The sequence below is a fragment of the Staurois parvus genome, unplaced genomic scaffold (assembly GCF_062004578.1).
Source record: "Staurois parvus isolate SC_StPar_1 unplaced genomic scaffold, SC_StPar_1.0 ptg000145l, whole genome shotgun sequence".
NCBI classification, from domain to species: Eukaryota; Metazoa; Chordata; class Amphibia; order Anura; family Ranidae; genus Staurois; species Staurois parvus.
Window position 1 is genome coordinate 1,375,556 of NW_028317941.1, and position 17,602 is coordinate 1,393,157.

The 17,602-nt window shown below is 43.3% G+C and overlaps 1 protein-coding gene across 1 annotated transcript in view; it reads left to right on the forward strand.

Moving 5' to 3' along the window:
- SPOCD1 (SPOC domain containing 1) overlaps nt 1–17,602 on the forward strand; it is a 222,845-nt gene that overhangs the window by 18,877 nt on the left and 186,366 nt on the right. The window contains exons 2-3 of the mRNA XM_089673946.1: nt 1,938–2,051; nt 9,291–9,429. Of these exons, the coding sequence (XP_089530072.1) occupies nt 1,938–2,051; nt 9,291–9,429 (253 nt within the window). The remainder of the gene's footprint in view (nt 1–1,937; nt 2,052–9,290; nt 9,430–17,602) is intronic.

The window sequence follows — 17,602 nt, forward strand, 5'->3', positions numbered from 1 at the left end:
ATAGGGCAGTCTTTTTGCCTTGACCAAAATGCCTAAAAAGTGCCCAAACATTGTATGCTAGCCAGCAGGTGGACAAATCCTGTCTTTTAGTTACACAAAGCCACAGTTTTTCATTGTGTATTTTTTGACCTTCTAGTTGTTGGCTTCCTAATAACCAATGACACCATCAGTTGATAAGGAGGACATTGGGGTGCATGCACATCATCCTTGTTTGCCCTCCCCTGCCCTACTCCATCAGCACTGACATCACATTAGAAGAGTGAGGGAGATAAATGGAGAGAAATACACTGGAATACTAGTCAGTACCAGTGTACAAAGGTATATTTGCTTTGGAAGAATAAATCACCTCTAATGTTGGCTGTACAGTGTGTATGGATGTGTTTAGAATAATGTTTTACATTTTAGAATGGGGTACCTTGAGATTGTGCAGGATTTTAAAGGGTTTCTTGACTGAAAAAAGGTTGATAAACACTGACATAGGGGCTAGGAAACTCTTATGTGTTAGCACAATGGAAGTGACAGGGTCTCTTCAATGAGACATCAGAGCTCTATTAGAACCCTATTGTCTCTCTTGCACTCCATTGAAGCTATTCAAGCACAGCTCTAAACCCAAAAGTGACAACATGTTTGTCGCTTCCAGTGTCAGTCACTGCAGAGATAACTAGCAAAGAGATGTTCACTGATCGTCCTCTGCTCACCCTGACACCAGCTATGGGGGGGGGGGGGCACGTGGGGTACAGCATGTTACCGCACCCATGGAGTGGCCTGTTTAATCTGTCCAGAACACTTTGAGTAGAAATCAGACAGTCTGGTGTGTGTGTAAATGCAGACCCCTCGAGTAGAAAGCGGACAGTCTGGTGTGTGTGACAGCAGTGGGATCCATTGGCTGTTGCTGCTGTCAGTCAAAACCACTGAAGATATAGCAAGGGTTAGGGTCACACCACACTTTGTGTGTCTATGGACGCATACAGACAGGCTTGGGAGCATGCCCACATGAGTACCCTCAAAGCAGCCAGCTTGCTATGGGGGGAGTAGAGAGCACTGGCAGGGTACCCCAGAAGAGGAGGTAAGGGGCAGCTTTGCACAATAGCATTGCACAGAGCTGGTAAGTATAAACCTGTTTTTTATTTCCATTCTGAATGGATGTGTAATTAACACTACTTTGATAGAGAGCATGAGCTCCATTTTATACACTTTCTCTTGTTAAAAGGATAAGTGAAGACAGAAGTCTTTTTATCCTGTAAATTTCACCTTTTCCAGTAACATATTTCAAAATATTCTTTGCACTGTGATCTTGAAGACAGAGCAACATATTTGCACATAGTGTAGGTGTATGGCCATTGATATATAGCTAGAAGGCTGTTACATTTGAAAACCAATTTCTCCACAATGTTTATACAGTAGATACATTGTTGAATGAGTTGCTTGTTTTAAAGTGATTTTACTTCTTGTTTAGAATAGGTAAATATTTTTGTGTGTATGATCTGGACACGTTTACTGTAAGCTGGTACCTACCAGGTTGAAAAATTGACAGAAATACTCATTGTATTAACAACAATCATCTTCATCAAGGCATACCTGCACAAAATCCACAAAATCCATTGACCTTGCCTGCTATTTGCACACATCTAGACACATTAGTGGGCTTCTTCAGGTCACCTTGGCATTGTTCAATGACAAAGGCAACAAGGCTGGTCAGTTGACCATTAACTGCCAGTCCTGGATTGTTTTATCTTTCATGGGCACTGATGAGTGTGTATGTGAACAGTTCTGGCGTCAGAACTGTTCACATACACATGTAAGCCTATTTTTGAAAATGAGACTGCATGTATATGTGACTGGTTAGAAGGAGTTAGAAACTGACTAAGTAGGTACCATCGTATGTACATGAGTAGTTTGAACTAGTTTCTCCTGAATCTCCTGTATCCTTGTTGCAGAGGCAAGAAGAAAAATCCAACAGATTGTTGAGATTATGGAATGCAGACTGCAGGAAGACAGAGATATTGTGTGAGATTCAGAGCCCTGCTGATCAGCCACAGCAAAGTTCAGAGGTAAGATAAAATTAATGTCTGTTAATAAATAATTAGGCTTTTTTAAACTTTCACACAAAGTGCTCTTACTTGTTTTGCTTTCTAACCTAACTCTCTCCCTCCACAGATGCATATATACTGAGTTTCAATGCCCTCAGCCTCTTGTGTTTGTTGCTTGTGTTTTCTTGGCTGCTCCTGTGCAGTAGAGCCTCACAAAAGTCTAGGAAGCACACCTCCCTGTCTCTTCTAACCAGGAGGATGGGATCTGTTAGGTTAGGGGAGCAGGGGCAAAAGAATAAGTATACTTTGTTTGAAAGTGCTCATATTTTGTTAATTTTATACATATCAGAAACTTTATTATTTAGTTTTTGATAGAGTGTGGAAGGATAAGACCCCATCAAGTGTTTATTGCTGTGTGTCCTAGGTGCTAGGTAGATTCAGTGAACATTGTCCAAAGAACATAAAATGAAGGGAAATACAGAGTTTTTCACGAGCAAGAATTAAGTGTAAACCTTCCAGTGGGGACAACTGTTCCGGTAAAAACTGTCTAATAGGGAAATCCCACTTTGTAAAGATTTTCTCTAAATTTCTGTTGTGTCTCTATGACAAGAAGTGCAGGAAATGTCCCCAATGAGACACAATAAAAAATAAACTGATTTTAAACAGGTTTTAACCCTTCCCTACTTAATTCTAAACAAGAAAAACATTTTTTGTTATACATTTAACACAAAAAATGTAATATAGCACAGAGTAAGTAAACCATTTAATGGTATCAGATGTATATAAACTGCAGTAATATCTGGAATAGAGCGAAATGTGCATGTAGGAATTAAATGCATGCAGTAGGCTAAAGCATAGCTTTGCAAGACTTTCTTTTTTCTTCTGTTATGGCAGCTTCTTTCCTTAAAGGAGAAGTATAGCCAAGGCTTTTTTGGCTATACTTCTTCTATGGGTCACAGGAGAGCAGTTCGTTCTGCGCTCCTGTGATCTGTTTTCAGACGGCACAGAGCTGGTCCAGGCACTGAAAAGATCCTGACCATATGGTCGACCCAGAGGCCTTGACCGGCAGCTGGCTCAGCTTCTCAGCTATGCCATTGGGAGACTGAGCCAGCCACTCTTTCCCCACCCCGGTGCTCCAGTGAGCACTGGCAGGGCAGTGCAGAGAGCTGGTGACTGACAGTCACGGCTCCCTGCTCAGAACAGAGAGGAGAACTGAGTGATCAGCGGTGTCTAATCACTCAGTTCTCAATGTAAAGCCGGCGGGGGACAGTTGCAGCATTGGGTTTATGTTGCATCCACCTAGGTGAGTATAAATGTTTTTTGTATTATAAATCCATACTCCTCTTTAAAAGCTTGTTCACATATGCTCTGGTTTGAATTTGATAGGTGGTGAGAGGAGGTGTTATATTACCTCCTCACTGCCAGCTCTAGCCCCTTGCACCCCACTAGTGAGCCACAACCGTGTGCATTGCACGCAGTTGCTGGGGGCTTTCAGATCGCCCCATTCACTTCCAACTGCGGCATGTGTACACTCTTAGACACTGCTTCTGCAGATAAAGGGGGTAGCGGTTGGAGGTTGGTAAAAGCACGACTCAACCTCCGGGTTTTACCTCCCCCAACTGCCAGTGTGAATAAGCCCTTAAAGAGTAACTCCACTTTTGTAGAGAAAAATACAATCCCCTCTGGGTGCTCAATGTACAGTGCAAAGATTTTAATAAACTTATATAACATATTGTATTGAATTGTACAGAAAATGACAGAACTGCAGATTGAAAGGGAACAGTACGTTTTAATAACATACATGGAGTCACGGCTTGGCCTTGTCCCCTCTCTTTCCTCATTGGCTGACTGGCTGTGATTGACAGCAGCAGGAGCCAATGGCTCTCGCTTATTGTCTCAGCCAATGAGGAGGCAGAGACCTGTGACAGCCGAGGCTGTCATTCACATCACTGGATCACGATGAGACTCAGGTAAGTATTGGGGGGGCTGGGGGGCACTGCTGCACACAGAAGTTTTTTTACCTTCATGCTTAGAATGCATTAAGGTAAAAAACCTTCAGCCTTTACAACCACTTTGAAGACTGGCTCAACACAATTATACACCTTTGGACCTTTGGGTTAAAATGGTCTAATATGAAGTTTTTTTTTTTGGAAGGGGGGGGTGGGGAATACAGCACCAAACATATTACTGTAGTCATGTGTAAGGCGACGGCTTCTTGTAAAAATCCTCCCTATAGAGCCACTAGATACTTCCCAGAGCCTCTGTCTCCCAGTGCTGTATCGGTTACCAGCAGCCTCTGCTGTTGAGAAAAGTTGTGCTACTTGCCCACCCCTTCTGCCCTCACCGCCATTTATATTGCTTGGATTACTACTCTCATACAATGCATCACATTCTCTGAATGGGCGGTGGACATCCTGTCATTCAGTTGTTCCTCCTCAATTCACAGAATGTGATGCATTGTGGGAGAATGGCAATATGAGCAATATGAATGGCAGAAAGGGTTGAAGGAGTTGGGTGAGCGGTGCAACTTTTCTCAGTAGCATAGGCTGCTGTAAACCCGTACAACACCAGAAAACAAATGCTCAAGGCAATATCCAGCAGTTCTGGAGGAGGCACTGAAAGGAATTTTACCTGAAGCAGCTGCTTGCAGGTAAAAGGGTATACACAATTACACATAACTAATGCGTTTGCTGCTGTACCCCCCAAAAATATATAAAATTCAGCTTTTAAGAAAGTATTTCATCATCGTGTTTAGGTGTATGCTTTAAACAAGAGTCACCATTTCATTACTGTAGCTAAATCAGTGGTATTATGGTATTTATACATAAGCATCTTAACTAGGCATGGATTTTCCATTTGCTCTGCAACTGTGATATGTTAATTCATTGAGCGTGACTCCACCATCCTATCTATTTTATTATCTTCCATGCTGCTACACACTCAGATGTTTCCCTAGAGTACTTGGCACATACTTTGTGTGTTTAGCTACTTCATGCTCAGTAGGATCTACTAACTGTACAGCAGGGATTAGAACAGTTTATGGAACAAATGGGAGGGTCATGATAACAGTGCAATATGACAGTGTGCAGCAGCCAGAAATTAAGAAGCATATTTCATAAATGAATGCCCATCGAAACAAGCTGTTAAGCAGTAAGTGTCACTGGAAGAAAATAACATTGCTGCTGGACAGAATCCCTAAACACAGTTTCTTTGCCATGTCTCGTGCTCAGTCGTCAATAACCATCTTAGGTGAATATTTTAGGATGTCTCGGCTAATGGAAAAGCAGTATACGTATTTTAAAATGACATATTGTTGAGATCATTAGATGTAAATGCTTTACATTATTACGTACTTTAGTTACTAAATTGTTAAGGTGGAGAAGCTAATATCCAAACTGGGACCTGAAACATTTTAGATTTTGCTTATAAATGTTTTTACACCAGATTAGCACAATTTGCACCCAGGATTCACATATACTTCCATTTAAATCCGATTAATAAAAGTGTTAATCTTGTGTGAAAAAAATGTATAAATAAATCCCTTTGTGTCAGTGTCTGTCCTCTACTGTATCCTATCCCAACTACATGATAGCATTGTGATGTTTGTTGCACTTCCAGCCTTGGAACCTATAAAAAACAAAATAGATGGTATTATTGAATTTTGGAATCTGAAGTTGTTTACATAGTCCAGATCTGCTGAGCTGTGACATGTGCTGTACCTGAGTGCTGAGATGGCCTTGGATGCACGTGAATGTGCTATTTTCTTGACTACACTAGAGGGCTCTAATTACAGGAAGGATTCTGCTTGAGGCACTGGAAAATGGAGGAGGAGCCACATATAGATGGCCCCAGCACCACATATAACAGTAGTGATTGGGCAAGGTTTGTTTTTTCTATTCCCTGAGAATGCTTGTTTGAGGCTGATCTCTTTCACAATTTAAAACGGAAGGCAAATCAAACCCTAAGTAAGCTTAAATCTTCTCCCACCCCCATTCTAAGTCTTTTCAACCTATCCTGTAAAAAAGCCGCAAGCTGTCACAGCCGGTTGCCCACACTTAAGATTCCGGCGCTGAGGAAAGAGGACAACAAGTGAACCCACCTGCTGTGAACACACTGCTGGACCCTTGGACTGGTGAGTGGCTGTTTTTAAAAGTCAGCAGCTACAGTTTTTTGTTTTCCAGTGAGACTGGAGCTCTGCTTTAACTAATTTTTAATGTACAATGCAAACTCACTTGTCGCATCCCCCTGGCATTTATAGCTACAGCCATCTTAAATAAGGGTAGAGGATTTATCATTTACTTACTGGAATCCATCTGCCCTTAACTCAGGCATGTCGACAGAAGGGTGAAGCTGAGAAAGCCCTTCCTCCCCTCCTCCATATCAAAGAAAAAAAATTACCATGAAAACTTCTGTAATTTATGACATCATTTTGGCCTAGGCCAGAAAAAAGGAAGCAACTAAAGAAATATAAACAAAAGTTTAAAATACTTATTTGTATTGTAAATAATTATTTGATCCCCTGAAGATTTTGTAAGTTTGCCCACTTACAAAGAAGTGAAGGGTCTATAATTTTTATCATAGGTATATTTTAAGTGATAGAGACAGCATATCAACCAAAAATCCAGAAAAAAACACATGATATAAATGTTATAAATTGAGTTGCAGTTCAGTGAGAAAAATAAGTATTTGATCCCCAAGCAAAACATGACTTAGTACTTGGTGGAGAAACCCTTGTTGCCAAGCACAAGGGTAAGATGTTTCTTGAAGTTGGTTACCAGGTTTGCACACATCTCGGGAGGGATTTTGGTCCACTCTTCTTTACAGATATTCTCTTAAATCCTTAAGGTTTCTTGGTTGTCCCTTGGCAACTCAAAGTTTCATCTCCCTCCATACATTTTTTATAGGATTAAGGTCTGGAGGCTGGCTAGGCCACTCCATGACTGTAATGTGCTTCTTCTTGAGCCACTCCTTTGTTACTTTGGCGGTATGTTTTGGCTCATTGTCATGCTGGAAGACCCATCCATGACCCCTCTTCAGTGTTCTGGCTGAGGGAAGAAGGTTCTCATTTAAGATTTTACAATACATGGCCTTGTCCATTGGCCCCTCAATGTGGCAAAGATGGTCTGTACCTTTACCAGGGAAACAGCCCCAAAGCATAATGTTTCCACCTCCATGCTTGACTGTAGAGATGGTGTTTTTAGGGTCATAGTGAGCATTTTTCTTTCTCCAAAGATGGCGAGTCGAGTTAATGCCAAAGAGCTTAGTTTTGGTCTCATCTAGCCACAGCTGTCTTTTATACACATGAGTTGTCGTTAGGAGCACCTTCTTAAATTGACAGTAATCTGTGTACCACATGAGCACAAATCCAGTCTATGGGAGGCAGAATTATTGTTGGTTGGTAGGGGATCAAATACTTATTTTACTCACTGAACTGCAACTCAATTTATAGCATTTCTATCATGTGTTTTTTCTGGATTTTTGGTTTGTCTCTATTATTTAAAATACACCTATGATAAAAATTATAGACCATTTCTTTGTAAGTGTGCAAACTTACGAAATCTACAGGGGATCAAATAATTATTTTCCCCACTGTATGTACTATTTTTCAAAATGGAAACCACATTCATAGTTAGAATTTTGTTTGTTCAAGAAAAAAATTTCCATTCTACTCCTAGTGTGCACTCCCTTAAACTAATACTTTGTTGAAGCACCTTTTGATTTTATTACAGCACTCAGTCTTTTTGGGTATGAGTCTATCAGCATGGCACATCTTGACTTGGCAATATTTTCCCACTCTTCCTTGCAAAAACACTCCAAATCTGTCAGGTTGCGAGGGTATCTCCTGTGCACAGCCCCCTTCAGATCACCCCACAGATTTTCGATCGGATTCAGGTCTGGGCTCTGTCTGGGCCATTTCAAAACTTTAATCTTCTGGTGAAGCCATTCCTTTGTTTATTTGGATGTATGCTTTGGGTCGTTATCATGTTGAAAGTTGAAGTTCCTCTTCATGTTCAGCTTTCTAGCAGAAGCCTGAAGGTTTTGTGCCAATATTGACTGGTATTTGGAACTGTTCATAATTCCCTCTACCTCGACTAAGGTTCCAGCTGAAGAAAAACAGCCCAGAAGCATGATGCTGCACCACCATGCTTCACTGTGAGTATGGTGCTCTTTTGGTGATGCGCAGTGTTGTTTTTGCACCTAACATATATTTTCGAATTATCGCCAAAAAGTTCAACCTTGGTTTCATCAGACCATAGCAAATTTTCCCACATGCTTTTGGGAGATTTCAGATGTGTTTTTGCAAAATTTAGCAGAGCTTGGATGTTTTTCTTCATAAGAATATCATCTCGCCACTCTATCCTATAGCCCAGACATATGAAGAATACAGGAGATTGTTATCACATGTACCACACAGCCAGTACTTGCCAGATATTTTCGCAGCTCCTTTAATGTTGCTGTAGGCCTCTTGGCAGCCTCCCAAACTAGTTTTCTTCTTGTCTTTTCATCAATTTTGGAGGGATGTCCAGTTATTGGTAATGTTACTGTTGCGCCATATTTCTCCACTTGATGACTGTCTTCACTGTGTTCCATGGTATATCCAATGCCTTGGAAATTCTTTTGTACCCTTCTCCTGACTGATACCTTTTAACAGAGAGATTCCTCTGATGCTTTGGAATCTCTCTGCGGACCATGGCTTTTGCTGTAGGATGTGACTAAGAAAATGTCAGGAAAGACCTACTAAAACAGCTGAACTTTATTTGGGGTTAATCAAAGGCACTTTAAATGATGGAAGGGGTGTACTGACTCCTATTTAACATGATTTTGACTGTGATTGCTTAATTCTGAACACAGCTACATCCCCAGTTATAAGAGGGAGTGCACACTTTTAGTTTTTTTATGTTTCCTTCCCCCCCTAAAAGATTTCAGTTTGTTCTTCCATGGAGTTGTACAGTTTATAGGTCACATTAAAGGTGGAAAAAGTTCTGAAAATATTTATCTTTGTCTCATTTTTTTACATCACAGAAACCTGACATTTTAACAGGGGCGTGTAGACTTTTTATATCCACTGTACTTAAGATCTGGGTATACTAAATATATTTAATGTGTACAAAAATACAGTATATGTACTGTAGCATTCCATTAGCATAGGGGAAGCTTAGATAACTGTATTTTTATTTTTTGTTTTGCGAAAAGTTGGGTTTTCTTTTTAAGACTAGGAATAAAACAATTTTCTAAATTACATACCCTTTTTTCTATTAGAATGTGTATGAAGTTGTTGATGATGAAAATTCTCCCATTGTATGTGAAGAAGATACAGAATTTTCTGAGGCATGTTGTACAGTCTGGTCTAATGAAAAAGATGGAAGAGTTGACCAGCAGGGGTCAGATAAGTCACACAGTAAGTTTTATTTTTTTAATCTTTTTTTTTTTTTTGATCATCAAGTTTGTATCCTTGTACAGTGTGATGCAAATAATGTGTAAGTGTGCCATCTCTATGGAGACCAAATTATAGTGGTTATGTTGAATGTGTGTTCGTTCTCTATGTCACTCACATTTTTGGGGTTCTTGTATACAAGAAATATTTCTGGGGGTACAAGGGAGAGAATAAGCTAGGTGGGGAAAGTGCAAGTCTTAATAAAAATAAGGTTGACCATAGATGACTAATTTCTTTTTTCATTCAGCAAGCGAGCTGATAAAAAAAACAAACCAAAATCTCCAGTTGACACAAGGGAGGTGAATGGAGGAATCTTCCTCAATGTGCCACTGTATTCTGACAGTGGGACTCCTCCACTGTCAGAATATACACCCTGTTCCAAATTATTATGCAAGTGATATATTTCTCATTTACCTAAACAATTGATGTAAATAACAGCATAATTCTCATGTTATCAACTATTAAGAGTACAATTCAAATTTTATTGAACAAACCTCTTAATGACAACAGTATTTTTTTAAACATAAAAAACTTACAATGCACTGTTCCAAATTATTCCGCACAGTAAGTTTCAAAACACTATATAGGTTGTAAAGAACTGAAAATTGTCATTTGTTGTGTTTGCAGCATATTTACTGAAATCAAAAGCTATTTCAATCAAACTTTTAACAACATTTTAACTTTTTAGACATTTTAACAGATCATGTTACATTTTAACATAGGACCCCTTATTTGATAGCAGCTTCACAAGTCTTGCATCCATTGAACTTGTGAGTTTTTGGACAGTTTCTGCTTGAATTTGTTTGCAAGATGTCAGAATAGCCTCCCAGAGCTGCTGTTTGGATGTAAACTGCCTCCCAACCTCATAGATCTTTTGCTTGAGGATGCTTCAAAGGCTCTCAATAGGATTGAGGTCAGGGGAGGATGGAGGTCACACCATGACTTTCTCTCCTTTTATCCCCATAGCAGCCATTGATGCAGAGGTATTCTTTGCAGCATGAGATGGTGCATTGTCATGCATGAAGATGATTTTATTACGGAAAGCATAGTTATTCCTTCTGTACCAGGGAAGAAAGTGGTCAGTCATAAACTCCACATACTTTTCAGAGGTCATCTTTACACCTAAAGGGGCCGACCAGCTCTGTTCCCATAATTCCGGCCCAAAACATGACTCCACCAACGCCTTGCTGACGTCGCAGCCTTGTTGGAACAGGTTGGCCGTCCACCAACCATCCACTACTCCATCCATCTGGACCATCCAGGGTTGCACAGCACTCATCAGTGAACATGACTGTTTGAAAATTAGTCTTCATGTATTTTTCTGCCCAATGCAGCCATTTCTGTTAGTGAGCATTGGTTAGTGGTGGCCGAATAGAAGGTTTATGCACAGTTGCAAGACTCTGGAGGACTCTACACCTTGATATCCATGGGACTCCAGAGGCACCAGCAGCTTCAAATATCTTTTTGCTGCTATGTCATGGTATTTTAGCAGCTGCTCTCTTGATCTGATGCATGAATCTGGCAGAAATCTTCCTCCAATGTGCCTTTATCTGCACGAACCCATCTGTGCTCTGAATCAGCCACAAATCTCTTAATAGTGCGATGTTCGCGCTTAGGTTTTCGTGAAATATCCAATGTTTTCATACCTTGTCCAAGGCCTTGAAATATTTCACTCTTTTCGGCAGCAGAGAGATCCTTTTTCTTCCCCATATTGCTTGAAAATGGTGCTCTGCTTAATAATGTGGAACACCCTCCTTTAGTAGTTTTTCCTTAAATTGGGCTCACCTGCCAATCTAATTATCACAGGTGTCTGAGATTGTTCTCAGTGATCAAAAGAGCCCTGAGACGCAATGCCATCCATGAGTTAAACTGAAAAACAAAATATTTAATCTTTGTGACACTTAAATAGAATTTGCATAATAATTTGGAACAGGGTGTACTGATCAGGGGGACTCGCGAGCAGCGATCTGAGATGGCAGCCTGTTAGCTCTGCTCCTCACCACCCGGACACATCCGCATCTCCCGGCTGGACCGAAGGGTCTCCCATCTACCCCCAAGCCTTCTCCACACCTTGGGCACCTGAGGGACCTTTATGGGTAAGCATTCAATGCCCGCCCAGGCGCCCAGAGTCAGATGGACGGGCCGCAGGCGGGACAAGATGTTCCCTCCTGCCGCCATCTTGGAGGCGCCGGCCTCAATCCCGGATTCACCCCTGCTCCTCCCGATGGAGGATTCCTAGCCGCCCTCGGATTCAGAGGAGAGCCAACGGGAGTCACAACCCCTGGCTCATGCTTCGCCCCTTCGGGATGTAGACCATCTCACCCCCTTCAAGTCCATACTGCAGATGGAGCTGTCTGAAGCCACCACAAAGCTTGCCACCCACCTCACGAAAGAGATTAGGGAACTTGCAGCTGCGACAGTACTGGAGAACCATGAGCAGGACCTCACCGCCTTGTGAAAAGAACTTGAGGTCACTCTGCTTCGCCTGGAGGACTGTGAAAATCGGGCCCGCAGGGGCAATCTCCACTTGTGAGACCTTCCTGAAACGATCACAGATCTTACTTCCATAGCTACTGCACTCTTTCAGGAACTGGTCCCAGCGCTTCACATTAATCACCTGGAATTTGATCAGATTCACCGTGCCTCAAGCCCCAAAAAAGCTGATGGCCCTCCACGGGACATTATTTTTAAATTTATTTTCTACTGCATGAAAGAGACTCTCCTGCAGGCAGCCAAGGAACACTCTGACCTTCACCAACTTATATCAGACCACCATTGTGAAACGACACCAGATGAAGCCATACACATTGGCCCTCCTTGCTAATCACATCCATTACCGCTGGGGCTATCCGTTCAAGTTGGCTTTTGCCTGTAAGGGGTGCACTTATACGAAGCCCAGGCAATCCTTTCTGACCTGCACTTGCTGCCTTTAGAGGAGAATTTCCCTACTCCACCGCGCTCCCCAACTGCCAGACTACCGACTCCACTTCCCGGTCATTCCTGGGAGAAGATCCAGCATCGGAGACACTCTCTTCCTTCCACCCCTTCAGTGATGGGCTCTGCCCGATCTGAATGGCTTTTTCTAGGGTCGTGAGTATTTTCGTATTGCCACGCCAGGCCCGAAGTCATTGAATTTTTTTCTGGGGGACCCTGGCTCCCAAGCCTCCCTTCTGGGACCACTGACCTGCTCACAAGTTCCTGTGGCCTATCTTTCCCCTCTCCCGTTTCCCTCTCCTCTATTTCCTTTGTCTTGCAACCCACACATCCTCTGCCCATCTCCCCTTATCTTCTTTATCCCCCCCCCCTTTTACCCTCCTTATTCTCCCCCCTTTTCCTTTCCTCCCATTCCTCTTCTATTCACCTTCTCCTCTTCCTCCTGCTCTAGCCTTCTCTGGGCCGGCTCATTTTCCCACTCCTTCCTTCTGGCCCTTATCAACATTCCCTCCTTCTTTCCCCGTTCCCCCATTCCCCCTCCCCCTCCCTAACTTTTCCCCTTCCTTCCCTTCTCTCCACCCCCCCCCCCTTCTTTCCCTTCCTTCTCTTCCCCAACCCCTTTTTTTTTGGTCCCCTTCCCCTCCTTCCTTTCCCCTAATTTCCCTTACCTTCCCCTTTACTTGCTGCAATGTGAGCACTCTGTCAGTTTATTGGTGCCCCTGGGGAAGCATGTCCGCTTACGAGAACCTGACCCGTTCTTTTCTCCGGTGTTGGGAATGGACTGGACATCCTTACGATCCACTCTCTCTGAGGATGCAGTTGAGGGGGGTGGACGCTGAATCTTTCGCTGGCGGGGACCCACTACCTTTTGTTCTACTCTAAACTAGCATTTGGTTACATTTTGTATGCTCTGATATGTTTTTTTAATGCCTGTTTAATGTTATTCTTTTAGGTGTTTTGTTATTTTGTTTTATTTGGTATTTTAGGGATATCATTGGCTCATTTTTAGGGCCATTCCCGGTGTGGGGTGGTTTCATTTGCCCTCGCCCCGGGGCCTCTTCCCCCATGCTGAGCAGGTGGGGCGGCATTGGACCTGACCCTAATGGTGCTTCAATGTATGGCTCATTATGCTTCCCTTTACCTTTCCTACCCCTTCCCCTCCCAATTCCAGTTCCTGCGGGGTCCTCTGTCCTTTCATATAATATTTTGGCCCTAGGGCCACTAGCAGCAATGTGTCCGGTGGTAGAGCTCCCTGACCCCCTCACCCTTATATCCTTGATTGTGATGTGGTCCACTTTTGAAGTGGCTTTCGTGTTCATTTGCTCTGTCTCCTTTCCCCCTCTTTTCCTTCCCTTTTTCTGGCTCTTTTTTCCTTTCCGGCTTCTTATTTTTTTTCTGAGACTGGGTGTCGGGGTCCCCCTTGCAGATATGGCCTTCTGCGGTGGGATACAAGTGGCCCTGGATGGGTTATTGTATGAGTGCTTAACTTTTCACTCCACATGATGGTTTCCTCTCCCCTGAAAATCTATTCACACAATATAAATGGGTTTAACTCACCTAACAAAGGATCTAAAGTTTTTCATGCTCTTAAGACCATACGCACTGACATTGTTTGTCTGCAAGAGACCAGATTCTCCTCCACCTCCGCTCCCAGTTATCTGTCTCCCCACTACCCTGTTTTTTATCTAGCTTCGGCTCCAGAGAAACATAGGGGAGTTTTGATTGCCCTTCTTTGCCACCTATTTGATTGCAAGACACAGATTGCGGACCCTATGGGTAGATACCTCCTTCTTCAAGGAGCACTAAATGGCCAAGAGATCACACTGGTTACGTATTATGCCCCCAACTGTTTCCAGCATAGGTATTTTTCCGACCTTCACCAGGTTGTTTCCCACCACAGTTCGGGCATCCTCATTATTTGGGGGGACTCAAACGTTATACTAGATTCCTTAGTTGATAGACGATACGCCCCAGAAGTTTCCCCGACTCATGATCTAACAATGGAGGGAAAAATGTGAGATTTGCCGCACTCACTTGGACTGGTTGATGTATGGCGTGAGTTTCACCCTCAGGCTCGAGATTTTACCTTTTATTCCAACCCTCATCATAGCTTTTGCCAGATTGATCATATCTTTATGCCTTTTTGCTCCATCCACTCCGTTGATCGAGTCCAGATCATGACCCACTCGCCTTGACTCTGTCCCTTACAAGCAATTCTGGCCCTGCTCGCTTTGGAGGCTCAATGGGAGCCTTCCTATGGGAGGCACACAAAGTCACTATACGTGGCCATCCTATTCAGATTGCCTCCTCCCGTAAACGCGAGCGGGAGCGGAAACTCCGAGATCTCACTGCTCGCCTTGAGGTGGCGGAGGCAACCTGAAAGTCTGCTCCTTTGGCCAAGACACGGAAGTCCCACGATGATATCGCTGTGGAATTAAACCTGGCTTCTGACCAGGCGGAAAAGGATCTTCGCTGGGCCAGACATAAATATTTTTCTTCTGCTAATAAGCCTGATGCTATGCTAGTCCAGAGGTTGAACTCTTCCGGTCGCCTCCATAAGCCCATCAAATTGCGTTCGGTGAGTGGTGATCTCTCATCCGATCCTAAAAACATAGTAGATTCTTTCGCTACCTTTTTATCTTCCCTTTATTCCCAGCCTGCCACCTTTGCTATCGATAAGGCTGATGCCTTTTTCCAGGATCTCGACCTTTCATCTCCGCCGACTTCGGCACAAGACACATTGAACGCCCCTGTCACTGTCTCGGAGGTGCTGCAGGCCATTACGTCCATCCGTTTATCAAAAGCTCCGGGTCCAGATGGATTCTCTGGTCTTTATTATCGCAAATTCTCCTCGCTCTTGGCCCCATTCTTCACTGCCTACTTTAACACTATGCGCAAGGGTAATAAGCCTGCTTCTGACTCACTCCGGGCCCATATATCCATGATACCGAAATCGGATTCTGATGCCCATGTCTCACAAGCTTTCTGCCCTATCTCCTTACTAAACGAGGACATGAAACTATTGGGCAAAATCCTGAGTTTGCGTGTCAATAAATATTTACGAGCATTGACTCATTGAGACCAGGTTGATTTTGTCCCAGGTCGTCAGGAAGCAGATAATGTTCGGAAAGTGGTACACCTTATCTCCCTCATGAATCACCACAATATTCCACAGTTCCTCCTTTCAGTAGATATTTATAAAGCGTTAGATACCCTCTCCTGGGACGACCTCTGCCATGTCCTGAATCGCTGGGGCTTTGAGAGCTCCTTTTTAACTTGTCTCTCGGTACTATACTCAGCTCCAGAGGCTTTGGTCCACAATGCAGGTTTTTCTTCTGATTATTTTTCTATTGCCAGGGGCACCCATCAGGGTTGTCCCCTCTCCCCTACCCTCTTTATTTTGGCCCTTGAGCCTTTGGAGATGGCGATCCGCATGGACCCAAATATATCAGGAATCCCCTACTCTGGAGCGTCATATAAAGTGAATTTATTTGCAGATGATGCTTTGCTGACCCTGACCAACCCGATAACAACACTTCCGAATCTCCATTCATTGATGTCCCGATTTGCGGAATTTTCAGGTTTACAGGTTAACCCCCATAAAACAACTGCCTTAAATGTTTCTTTACCAAACTCCACAGTTGTCCTCCTCCGGTCCTCTTTTCAGTACCGCTGGGCGTCCTCTTCCCTCTTACCTTGGAGTTCAACTAACCCTTTCTTATTCTTCTCTCTTTGCTGCTAATTATTGTCCTCTTTTGCATACGGTCACCTCCCTCTTACGCTCTTGGCATTTTCCTACCTTGTCCTGGATAGGGTGGATCAGCGTCTTCAAAATGACAGTACTCCTGAAATTACTCTATTTTTTCAGGACGGTCCAGGTCCACTCATTTTTCTTACGCTCCCTACAGAATAAGCTTTTAGTCTTTATTTGGGCCAAAAAGCGCCCCAGAGTGGCTCGCACTACTCTATATGCCCATCGGTTGAGAGGGGTCTTGGGGTTCCAAACATCACAAAATATTATCTGGCGGCCAAAATCTCACAATTAACATTGCTCAATGCTACTTCTGCCTTTCCACTTTGGGTGGTATTGGAGGTCCCTGACTGTGCCCCTGTCCCGGTCTTCGCTCTCCTTTTGGCTGCCTTCTTCCCTCCGCCCATCTCCATTTAGACTGTTGATGTCCCATAGTGTGCGTATTTGAGATTCGATTAGTCTCTTTGCCAAACTAATGTCCCCCTTTCTTTCTCTCATGCCTTTGTTGCGCAATCCCCTTTTCCCCCTGGGGCTGACGCATCCTCAGGCTTTTGCTTGGTGGCCCAGCCACGGCTACTCCCATGTACGTCACTTTTTGAACTCTCGTTCGTTCCCTTCCTGGTCCTCTTATCTGCGAAGTCCATGGCGCCCCACTGACGGAATGGTATCATTATGCACAGATTAGACATTGGATCTCCTCTCGTTGTCGCGATTCTGTCTTCCCTTTCTGGAAAACGTCGTTTGAACACATATGCCAACACTCTCCTGGAGCCAGGAGCACTATCTCTACTCTATTCCCATCTTCTTTTGACACATTCACAGCTTGGATTGTGCATTACAGCACCAGTCCACAATTCTGGCAAGATGTGCATGGTAAATTTTTGGGAATGGGAACTCAGTGCCCCCAGGATCTAGTTAATTTTATACTCTGGACTGAATTTAGGTGCAAGGATATCCTTGAAGTATTTCATTATAATAAGGTATATACCAGGGCCTTTCCTGTTTTCATGGAGTAGATGACTGATTTAACCTCAAAGTGGTTATAAAATTAAAAGGTTTTGGCATTAGCTGTGTTAAAGTTAAAAAGCTTCCACTTTCTGATCCTTTCCCCTTCCTAAATACTTTCCTCAGCCCTCTCTCGATTCAGTGCTCTGCCTATCTACAGCCATTGACCCCTGCTGCTGTCATTCAAACCCAGTCAGGAGAGTGTGGGGAGCATGTCTATGGCCGTGAACAGCTCGGCTTGGGAGCGTGCCTGCTTGCTATGGGGGCACATGGAGAAGAAGAAGAGACCCCAGAAGAGGAGGTAATGGACCACTCTGTGCAATATCCTTGCACAGAGTAGGGAAGTATAAACCTCTTTTTTTTATTTTCATAAAAAAATTATGAGCTTTTACTTTCACTTTTAGAGTTTTTTTTGACAAAAAAAAGTCCAAAAACGGTGATTTACCG